Source organism: Buceros rhinoceros, unplaced genomic scaffold, assembly GCF_000710305.1.
Source record: "Buceros rhinoceros silvestris isolate BGI_N320 unplaced genomic scaffold, ASM71030v1 scaffold2632, whole genome shotgun sequence".
Classification (NCBI taxonomy): Eukaryota; Metazoa; Chordata; class Aves; order Bucerotiformes; family Bucerotidae; genus Buceros; species Buceros rhinoceros.
In genome coordinates this window covers 41,922-53,723 of record NW_010396958.1, presented here as the reverse complement: position 1 = coordinate 53,723, position 11,802 = coordinate 41,922, and the positions used below count along the sequence as shown (strand labels likewise).

The window sequence follows — 11,802 nt, the reverse complement described above, 5'->3', positions numbered from 1 at the left end:
CTGCTGAGCTGCTGTAGTAATGCTTCACGAGCTTATGGGTACCTTTCCTCAGAGGATCTCTTCTGCAATTTGCAAAGATGAGTGCCGTTCTTAGCACAGTCAGTAAAGAGCACAAGAGTGAGCATGTCCCTGGTTGCAGGTTTTGACACATTCTGTAAGTGATTTCCTTACCTGTTAAATGGTAACTAGAGAGGAAAATACGCAGATAGGAAGATGTGTTGCAAGTGAAACTATGTTTCCCCTCTGCTTGTAATTAATGGTTTTGGTTCTATAATACCCAATTATCACCCTTTCATCCAGTTCTGTTGTATTCCTGTAGTAGTAGCTTCTTGTCTAGAGAGTACATCAAATAATCTGTTGCCTTCTAGGGAGTAATTAACATGTATGTGCTGCGGTGGTTTTGTGTGCACGTTAAGGACCACCTAAAAGTGAAAAACATTCTGACTATATTTTAATATCAGGATATGCTAATGTAATTGCACTTAATATATGGAACAATCGTTATGTAACTTTTCTCTGAATACAGGTTCATAATATTAGATTATGAAGCAGCGCAATGAAAATACCAACTGCTGTTCAGTGTGGGGAAAAAAGGGTCATGTTAATCAAACAAGTTTGATAAAGTTCTGTTAATTTTTAATTTTTAAGTTTGGTAGTTACCTTTATAATATTAATATTATTGTTAATATTATCATCATTTTATTATAATTATTATTATCAACATTATTATTAAGGGAAAATGTCCTGAAGATGGATGGGATGAAAGCACCATTGAATTGTTTCTTCACGAACTTGCTATAATGGATAGCAATAACTTTCTAGGCAACTGTGGTGTGGGTGAGAGAGAAGGAAGAGTGGCATCAGGACTTGTTGCCCGAAGGCATTACAGGTACAAATTACTGGCAATTTTAATTATTCAGATTTATTATTAATGCTTTCAAATGGCATGTTTTGTTGTGTCTTGTTATCTGAGACCTTGAAGGCGTTTGAGAAAAACAATATAATGCGATGTTGAATTGATACAACTTTTTGTATTGAATTTTCATTAATAACTCATTGGAAAATCTTCAGTGAAACAAAATCTTTTGTCACGGTTTTGTCCTGTATGCTCTACTCATAGAAGCTTAAGATGTGAAGTGGACTGCATGCAAGGGAAGCAGAGATCTTCCTGTGTTAAAATAATCCGTTCATTACTTGCCTTTTTTAACACGGTACAGTTTTTCGTCTGTATATTATTAAAAACTGTGGCATATTGTAGTTGTATTGAATGTTCCTAGTGAACAGCTATTTGTGTTTTGTTGTATTCATTAATATCTTTATAATTGATTAGTTGACATGCACATGAAAACCAGTCTGTCTGTAATAGATTTTATATGAAGTAAGGAGATCTATAAAGACAAGAAGAGCTTTTAATAGCTTGTAGTCCTTCTGATGCTTGATGGTTATGTTGAATGCTATAATTCGAGAGCTCTGCATTAATTTCTACATTAATTTTTTTTTTTTGCATAGAGTTCTGTGCTGAGTACCTTGCTGTGAGGTTTTATCTAACAAAGTGAACTTTCCTTCCATGTTTCTCTTTGAAAGATTAACACAAAAGCATATTAAAAGTTCAGAAATTTAGTAATCTTTACCATATGGAAGTTGAATTACTTATGCTTAATGGCTTTCATAAGCCCTACAGTACCATGAAAAATTAATGAAGGAAGCCAGTAATACTCAGTTTGGCTTTTTTTGTTTGTGTGTTTCCTATACTGCTCTCTAGCCTAAGATTTGTGGGGTAAGGGAGACAGAGGGTCACACTGGGGAGAGTATCCAAGGAGGGAGTATTGCTTTCTGACATTGCTGGAGAAAGCATGCCCAGCTTCTGGCCAGAGAGAGCCTGGGCTGGCATTTAGCTACTGTTGCTCTGATGCAGCTCTGTCACCTGGCATCTCACCTTCGCCTATGAGTGTCAGCAATAGCAAGGAAAGGTGTGTCTTCCACCTTCTAGGAGGTGTCTTCCACTCCACTAATTTCTGCATTAAGTTTTACAGGTTACTTTGGAAGTGATGGAGACAGCAGGAGATGGTTCTCAAGCTGTCCTTCAGCTTAACAAATTCTAAGGGCCAGTCTTAGGGAGGATTGCGCCTTAGTAAGGATGTGCAGAAAAGAAGTTGTAGTAGTATAAGAAAGCTATTAAGAACATAGCAGCAGGAACAAGAAAAGAAAGTATTTTTGTTGGAGTGAGGATTATGTGCAAGCTTCAGTTAATTATCAAGCTGTTGCTGATTTCAACTTAGAGCTTGAAATGGGTAAAAAAATTGAAACTGTAAAACTATGCTCCAAGAAGTTCTGAATTCCATACAGTCACCAGACTGCATTTTACTCTCTCCCCAATGCAAAACCAGAATTAAAGCCATAAATAGATGTGTATTGTTATATATAGCTTACTTGAGTAGCTGCTGCATTTCAGCCATGGGTAAAGTTAGTTCTGTAAGCTTATATTTTAGAATGATTTCATGATCCTCCTGAAAGGCGCTGAATAATATCCAATGTTTATAAACATAATTTATAAACAGAATGCAGAGAGACATGATACATAATATTGAATAGTAGAATGAGGTAGATGAAGTGAAGATGTAGAAAACGATGGGCAAAGTGATAAATTAATCTGACTGTCTCTCAGGACATTTTGTCACAATATATATTTCTTCGCCCTATGGAGACGAAGCATTTGTCAGGGTAGTATCTGTGTGATACCACTATGCCTGTGGTATGCTACACTAGAGGCAACTGATTTTTGTTTTCCTCTGCGTTGTGTATCTGAACACGTCAGCATTTATAATGCTAATTCAAGGGACATCAAGAAGTGCTGAGCTACACTTAAAAGGAAGCCTGCCAGCTGCTAAAGGTGTTGCTACTATGGGTCTTCTCGAAGTTTTTACTTGCATGCTAGAACATTGTTAATCTGCTATTAAAAAAAATGAAAATGACAGTTTCATATGAATATATGTAGTTTATTATAATGGAATTCATTATGGCAGATACTGGTGTTGCATTGGATACAGCATTTTCCATAACTATTTATCAAATTAAATTATCTTCAGTCAGCAAGAATTATTGCTTTGCAAAGTGAAAAAAACTTGATGCATATTTTCAACCTTTTTTGTTTAGGTTGATCCATGGAATTGGAAGGTCAGGTGATATTTCTGCAGTCCAGCCTAAAGCTGCAGGGTCTAGCCTTTTGAACAAACTTACTAATTCAGTAGTTCTGGATATTATAAAGCTGGCTGGTAGGTGTAAATCTGAAAATATCTCTCATTTGCGGGGTTATGTCATAAGTTCTTCACGTTAATTTCTGACTTGCTTTTCATGTGCAGGTGTCCAGACAGTGACCAATTGCTTTGTGGTTCCTATGGCAACTGGCATGAGTCTAACTCTATGTTTTTTAACATTGCGGCACAAGAGACCAAAGGCGAAATACATTATTTGGCCACGTATAGACCAGAAATCTTGCTTTAAGTCAATGATAACTGCAGGTAAGAAGAAGCTGACAGATTATGCAATGTATTCTTCTGGCTTCATCTAGCAGGGTGATGGATTCATAGGCTTGCAGGAAGATCCAGAAAACACCTAAATGCACAGTAGTTATAAGTGTTTTATTTGTACACTGCTGATTTCTAACATGCAATTGTGCATATAAGTTGTCTTCTTAATGCCTTGTAAAATGTAGGTGTATGCTGAGGTACTGAGAGATGTATAAAGTAGTCAGTAGAGAACACAATACTAAGGAAGTTACAGTTCATTCTCAGAGTTAGGTGCCTAAATTTCTGTCCTGAGAATTATGTAAAGTGAAGGCTCGTTGTTCAAATATCTTTTAGATTTATGCAAAAAGCAGATATGTCCTAGCAGTTGTGTTCAGAAGGTGACAAGCTATCTGATTTGCACATTCTTTAGAACATGCCCTACTTTTTTTTAATCTTGTGGTGTCAGTTCACTCGGGAAATGAGCTTGGCGCCTTTCTTAATTCAAACCTTAATTTCCCTCAAATGAAATTCCTTGTTTACCAGACTGTAAGTAAGCTAAGAGTAGAAGTCTGTCTCTGCACTGAAGCTGTTCCTTCCTGCAGGCAGATGCGCGGGATCAAGGAAAGGGCAAGTAAGGGAGACCATAATTTTCCAGCTCAGTGCACATACCTGCAGGTGGTGGCATAGATTCTGGTCCTAGTTCCTAGGACACATTTATTTTTTGCACAAAAGACTCATTAGATTAAAATGACTAAACAGTTGGAAACAGGGGCCAGATTCTGTAAAGGTAAGATACAGAGGTGTTTAACAGGAATCAGATCAGATCAAACAGAACATGTATATAAGAAAAGTGGAAGTGTTTTCACAGAATCATTTTGAAGAGGAAGAGACCATTAAGATCATCGAGTGCAACCATTAAACCAGCACTGCCAGGTCACCACTAAGCCATGTTTCCTAAGCACCACATCTATATGCCTTTTAAATACTTCCAGGGATAGTGACCCCACCACTCTCTAAAGAAATTTTCCTAACAGCCAGCCTAAACCTCTTCTGGCACAACTTGAGGCCATTTCCTCTCATCTTCTCACTTGTTACTTAGTAGACCAGACTGACCCCCACCTCACTTCAACCTCCTTTCAGGAGTTGTAGAGAGCAATAAGGTCTTTCCTCAGCCTCTTTTTCTCCAGACTAAACAACCCCAGTTCCCTCAGCCACTCCTCATAAGACTTGTGCTGTAAACCCTTCCCCAGCTTTCTTCAGCTTCTTTGGACACACTCCAGCACCTCAACATCCTTCTTGTAGTGAGGGGCCCAAAACTGGACACAGTATTCAAAGTGTGGCCTCACCAGTGCCAAGCACAGGGGGACAATCACTTCCCTTCTCCTGCTGGCCACACTATTTCTGATACAAGCCAGGATGCCGCTGGCTTTCTTGGCCACCTGGGTGCCAGCCCCTCAATGTCCTTCGGGCAGTGAGGGGCCCAAAACTGAACCCAGGATTTGAGATGCAGCCTCACCAGTGCCAAGCACAGGGGGACAATCCCTTCCCTTCTCCTGCTGGCCACACTATTTCTGATACAAGCCAGGATGCCGCTGGCTTTCTTGGCCACCTGGGCACACTGCTGGCTCATATTCAGCCAGCTGTTGACTAACACCCCCAAGTCCCTTTCCACCAGGCAGTTTTCCAGCCACTCTACCAGCCTGTAACGTTGCAGGGGTGGGGTTGTGACCCAAGTGCAGGACCCAGCATTTGGCCTTGTTGAACCTCATACCACTGGCCTTGGCCCATAAATTCAGCCTGTCCAGATCCTTCTGTAGAGCCTCCTGACCGTCAAGCAGATTGACACACCCACCTAACTTAGTGTCATCTGCAAACTAGCTGAGGGTGCACACAATCCCCTCATCCAGATTGTTGATAAAGATATTAAAGAGAACAGGCCTCAATACTGAGCCCTGGGGAACACGACTTGGGACAGGCCACCAACTGGATTTGACTCCATTTCCTTTCTTCCTGAGCTCCAGCCAAAGCTCTCTGTTTAGCCAGGCCAGTCTTCTACCCTGCTGGCTTGTCTTTCAGCACATGGGACAGCCTGCTCCGGCACCTTTAGGAGTTCCTTCTTGAAGGATGTCCAGCCTTCTTGGACTCCTTTGCCCTTCAGGGCTGCCTCCCAAGGGACTCCATCAACCAGTCTCCTAAACAGGTCAAAATCTGCCCTCCAAAAGTCCAGGTGGCAGTTCTACCAACCCTCTTCTTACTCAAGAATTGAAAACTCTACCATCTCATTATCACGATGTCCGAGACAGCCTCCAGCCTTCATATCACCCACAAGTCCTTTGTTGTTCACAAACAGTGCGTCTAGCAGGGAGCTTTCCCTAGTTGCTTCACTCACCAGCTGCATCAGAAAGTTGTCTTCCACATGATCCAGGAGCCTCCTGGACTGTTTCCTCTCTGCTGTATTGTATTTCTAGCAGACACCTGTAAGTTGAAGACCCCCACAAGAACAAGTGGTAGCAATTGTGAGGTTTCTCCCAGCTGCTTATAGAATATTTCATCTGCCTCCTCATCCTGCTTGCATGGTCTTTAACAGACTCCCACCATGATACCTGCCCTGCTGGCCTTCTCCCTTATCCATAAACACTCAACACTATCATCACCATCATTATGCTCAATTCAGTCAAAACACTCCCTAACGTAGAGGGCCACTCCCCCACCTCTTCTTCTTGGCCTATCCCTTCAGAAGAGTTTACAGCTGTCCAACACACCACTCCAGTTTTGTCAGTCATTCCACCGTGTTTCTGTGATGGTGACTACATCATAGTTTTCATGCTGTATGATGGCTTCAAGCTCTGCCTATTTGTTGACCATGCTACACGCATAGGTGTAGATGCACTTTAGCTGAGCTATTGATCCTGTCACCTTTTTGGGGGGAGAAGGCCTAACTCCTGTCTGACCATTTCTGGGCACTACCGTGATTCCTAGCTCATCTATGTCCCTTGCATCTTTGCTTGGCACTCCGTCCCCTACCTCCACTGGTATGGCAGACCTAAGGACTTTGCTAGCACTCCATTGATGCACCGCTCCCAGTCTTATCTCCAGCGAGCCTGGTTTTATCCCTTTCCCCCTTCCAATCTAGTTTAAAGCTCTTTCGCTGAGCCCTGCCAACTCCTGTGCAAAGACCCTTTTCCCCCTTTGAGACAGGTGTACACCGTCTATCTCCAGCAGGTCTGGTGTTGTGTAAACCGACCCACGATCAAAAAACCTAAAGTCCTGCTGGTGGCACCAGGCTTGGAGCCTGGAATTGATCTGACAGGTCAGGTATTGTTGGTGGGTCAGAATACTGTGCTCAATTTAGAACATCAAGCTAAGGAAATTATGTTTATAATGGAGAAGGTTGAGAGGAAATATAATTGATTTGTTATTTTTTTAATAGTTAAGATAGACATGACATAATTAAAAGAATTATGAACTAAAAGAAAGAAAGAAGTGGGTACCAGATACCTAAGAACTATCTACTAAATGCAGTTTTTGTCTTCTAGACCACTAATTGAAAATCAGATTAGGGCTAACAATGTCGACAAATCATTCTAGTCCAAGTTCTTCTTTAGCATTTGAACCTTAAATGTTAGTGTTAAGGCATGGTGTTGAGCCATGTCGCACTGCTTTGGAAATCACTTTTCCTTTTCCCCTCCTCCTTTACTTTCATTCAGTACACTAAACAACTCTGTTTTTTAAGAAAGTCACTTCAGCTAGTATGATGTTGCTGCTGTGCCACACCTGTTTGGGGAAAAGAATATATGGTTTCCAGTGTTTTCTTCTGTAAACAAAACCTTATTTATTTATAAGCTAGAAATTTGAGCCTCTGACAGGATTGGGGCATCAATCACTTCTCTAGGAAGTGTGTTCCAGTGTTTGACCACCCAACTCAGTAAAGAAATGCTTGCTAATGTCCAGTCTGAACCTTCTCTGGCACAGCTTTGAACCATTCCCATGTGTCCCTGAATACCAGGGAGAAGAGATCAGCACTTCCTTCTCGGCTTACCCTCCTCAGGAAGCTGTAAAGAGTAAGGAGGTCGCCCCTCAGCCTCCTTTTCTCCAAGCCAGACAAGCTCCAAAGTCCTTAGCCTCCTGTGGACATTCCTTCCAGCCCTTCACCAGCTTTGTTTTCTTCCTCTGGACGCATTTGAATGCCTTCATATCCTTATTGAATTGTGGGGCCTAGAAAGTCTGGCTCTCTTGTCTTTATAATTCCCTTTCAGATGGTTTGGGGCTGCTACTAAATATTCTGCTTAGCCTCTTCAGGCTTGAAAAGGCTAGCTCTTACAGCCTTTATTTCTAAGTTCTGTGTGCTATACCAGAACCATACTGGTAGCCCTCTGATGGACCCTCTCTAATTTTCAGCATCCTTCCTGAGCAGCCTGTTTCAAAACTGGTAACATTCCAGCATTTAGAAAAAGGAAATAAATCCTTTTTTTCTGTCCTCGTGAAACAACCATACGAAGTTCAATGGTTTTACATCTTACATACAAACTTAAACTGGAAACTTAAAAATAAAATAAAAGTTTTGGGAAATAGCTTGGGTTTTATGATACGACAAAGTTCACTTTCAAAATGAGGTCAAAAGTGGACAATCTTTATCTTCTAAGAAGTAATTTGGAAATTTATAGATTGAATAAGGCAGAGACTTAAAATGAAAGCCCGTTCACAGTGATCATTATTGCATATTGCTACATCTAATGGCATCCCTTTTTAGAGAGGCTGGTTTGGTATGCTAATGTTTTACAAGAATGCCACTCAAACATTTCAATTGGGAGGGAAGAGGTAGATCTGTTTTTAAAACAGTCTTTAAACTTGTTGCTGTTGCATGCAAACAATGCAAGGTAAGCTGTTGACTGGAGTCCCGTATTTAATAAGAATGATTATTGTGGTTTTTAGTTACATGGATGTTGTACAATAAAGCAGTTTATGTATCTGTGTTCTTAATCCAAGTCTGAAAGAATTTGTTAAAACGTCAGAAGCAAGAAGATTTTTCAGATTTATAACTGGAACTAAAAGCCCAGAGATTTGATGATACGCATTCAGGTCTTGCTTTTTTTTGGTCAGGTTTTGAGCCTGTGGTGATAGAAAATGTATTAGAAGGTGATGAGCTACGGACAGACATCAAAGCAGTGGAGACTAAAATCAAGGCTCTTGGTGCTGAAAATATTCTTTGTGTGCATTCTACAACATCTTGCTTTGCTCCAAGGGTACCTGATAGGTAAGTAGTCTTCGTAAGATGTGTTACCCTTTGTAAGAAGTTATTTGTCACTGTAAAAAAAACCCAAACAAATCCTCCATTATTTTGAATGTCCATTTCCCTAAAATTGCTTAATAACTGTCAGCAATTAGTAAAGATATTTTAATCCCCTGGCTTAAGGAAAGTGGCAGGTTGAAGCAATGTTCCACTTTCAGGAAAGTATATTAAGAAAGTGAGAATAATGCAGGTGATTTTCCTTCCGTCATATAATTGAGGTTAATGGTGATCTCTTGTGGTGAAATGAATGTCATTTTGGCAGTGGTTTTCTTAACACTGCATGGAAGTAGTAAAAGTAGACTTTCATAGAAACATAATCCAGGAAATGCAGTTCCATAGCTAATGTCACATTTTAATATTACTGTTACCTTCTCTACTCTTCTCTAGCCATTGCTGAACTTTCCCAGGCTGTTAATACAGTTAAAAAAAAAAAGCTACAGCTAAATATAAAATCTTTCTCGAGTTATTCTTTCAGTATTACACTGATGTTTATAGGGCTAATTAAGATACAGTGGTATAAGGAAACTCTTGGAAGCATCTAGAGTATATGTGCTGTACAAATATAACAGATGATTTGCCCTGCTGTAACTTATCTTGGTTTGAACATTTGCTGCTGGATTGCATAATGCGCCTACTTATAAATTCCAGCTGTTAAACCACCATTAAAAGAAGCTTAAAATACATTGCATTCTTTCCTAATATTATGTGTCCATATACATAACTTCCATAGTTGCTACAAAGATGTCATTCAAGCGCTAGCTGAAGCTGAGATGAACAATACAGTTATGGATGGCAGATAGAGTATCTGAAGACATTATTTCAACACGTAGCTTGGTTATGAAATATTTGAAAACTTTTCAATCTGAAAATGGCATGTTGGAGTAGAGGGGACTGAAGTATTTGATATATCGAGTCATTTGTCTGAAATAAGTGCCGTTGCTACTCACAAAACTTTCTTTATTTGCTTAAAACAGTAGGTATGAAGAAAGCAAATTAATTACATTTTCCAATTGAACAGGTATATTTTTATGGCTTGTATGCAGTACACTGAAGTATCAGATGTTAGTAAGATGTCTTTTTTTTTACATGGTTTTAAATGTAGTGTCTCAGTTGATCCACTTTAATTGTTTTTAATTTATCGCAAAATTGAAAAGCCATGTTTAGAGTTCCTCTGCAGTGCATGCTTTTTGTTAATTACTTTGTTATCCAGAAAATGTATCTGAATGTTTGCAAGTGTAGGAAAGAAACATTACCGACTCTGAAACATGGCAAGTAAAGATATGTTTTGTTCTGTTTTCTCACCTTTAAAAAAATTCCATTACTTATCATAGGTTAAACCAGTTGCTAGAGGGAAGTTAGAACAGTATAATTCTGTCAGAATACTATGAACATTGCCTGAAGTTGACTTGCAGATTTACTGGCTAACTTAAATCACAGCTATCAAAATTGAGTAGTCTATTTTATAGCTTGGGTAAATGAATCTTTTCCTTATCTGCCTCCTCTTTTTGACATGCAATTGTTTTGTCCTCTGCAACTAAGAGATGAATTATTGGGTAGTGGCACTGTGTTATGATATACTACAGATATAGGAGGATTTGAAAGCACTTTCTATTTAAAGGATACTGTCAACCATCGAAGGCCATAACATTCATCTTCCTACAGGAAGGAAAATTCTGTACAGCGTTTCTGGAGGGTACCATTTTAAATGTCTGTATTTAAATATCTTGCATTTGTAAGGCTTTGTTTAGTAGTGGTGGTGTTTTTAAATTTTGAGTAGCTTAGGATTGTTAAAAAGTCAGGCAGGGTAGGAGTTTTATGCCTGTGTACCTATAGTTTTTCCTTTGAAGTATTATTTAACTTCGTGGGAATAATTAGCTAGTGTATAAACCCTCTTCCCCAGAAAGACATCAATTCTCAGTCTTCCACCTGCTGTTGCTGGGAGTTGTCTCTAAAACAACTATTTTAAAGAGAATTAAAGGGGAAAAAGTGTCTTTTTCAGCTACTTTACGCACGTAGCAGAACTCTAGCATGTTACTTTCATTAATACTAGAATAAAGAGCAAAGCTTTCTTTTTATCAACTTTCACAAGCAAGCGAGAAAGAAAGCATACATTGGAAAATACTTGTTTGCTTCCTTTGCATAATCACACATTCTTTTCAAACTGCAGCGCTCTCATCCTTTATTGTAATATGGATCTAATTGTTCAATAGAATATTTTGTAGGAAAAGTAAAGAGACTTTTGTGTTTTCAGTACTTGTAGAATCTAGCTTATCACTCCTGTAAGTGTCAGGAGGTGAGAAAGACAAACATACATAGCAGTACACCCTCCATATTTCCAGTTAGGTGATGTTCTCTACCTGCGCCTGAAAAGAAGCCTGAAAGGGGGGAACTGTTTTCCTTTCAGTCTCTGTGGAACTTGAGGAATGAGTCTGATTAAGATCAGCAGATTAGAAGGCAAAAACTTTGCCCTGTGTAGTGTTATGTTTTGTGAAGCATTCTGTTAATGTTACATAGTTCAGGATTCAGGATGTTGATAAATGTGAAAAATTGCTGGACATGTGGCTCCTGCCAAATATCCTCACTGTAGAAGATCAATACATACATTATACTGCCGGTATTTCCTAATCATTAAATACTTGTGATTTCTTTAGTGATAATACATTTATGGTGTTTTCCTAAGGACTGAGGTTCAGAAAATTTAATCTGAGATTTGCAGCTGAATTTTGCATTACATAACAACACTAGGCAATGTAATAGAAATAGAATGCAAGGGAATGTCACCTCTTGGAAAATGTTTTCATACTCTGTCACATTTTATATGAATGTCAGTAAATTACAGGGAGAGGCTGTACAGAAGAAGATAGAGTAAAAATGCATTGGAGGTTTTGAGCTTCCTGATTTTTTTTTTTAAATAGTATTACCTTTAGCATCACTTTAAATTATTGTATGTTACCTTATTTTTTCACATAGGTTTTGTTTTTGAAATATATTAACAAATGTAGGGAA

The 11,802-nt window shown here is 39.1% G+C and overlaps 1 protein-coding gene across 1 annotated transcript in view; it reads left to right on the top strand.

Annotated features, from left to right (window-relative positions):
* Positions 1 to 713: 713 nt before the first annotated feature.
* Positions 714 to 11,802, top strand: part of SEPSECS (Sep (O-phosphoserine) tRNA:Sec (selenocysteine) tRNA synthase) — a gene marked incomplete at its 5' end in the record, with an annotated part of 25,871 nt that continues 14,782 nt past the window's right edge. The window contains 4 exons of the mRNA XM_010146037.1: positions 714 to 889; positions 3,154 to 3,272; positions 3,360 to 3,518; positions 8,607 to 8,760. Of these exons, the coding sequence (XP_010144339.1) occupies positions 714 to 889; positions 3,154 to 3,272; positions 3,360 to 3,518; positions 8,607 to 8,760 (608 nt within the window). The remainder of the gene's footprint in view (positions 890 to 3,153; positions 3,273 to 3,359; positions 3,519 to 8,606; positions 8,761 to 11,802) is intronic.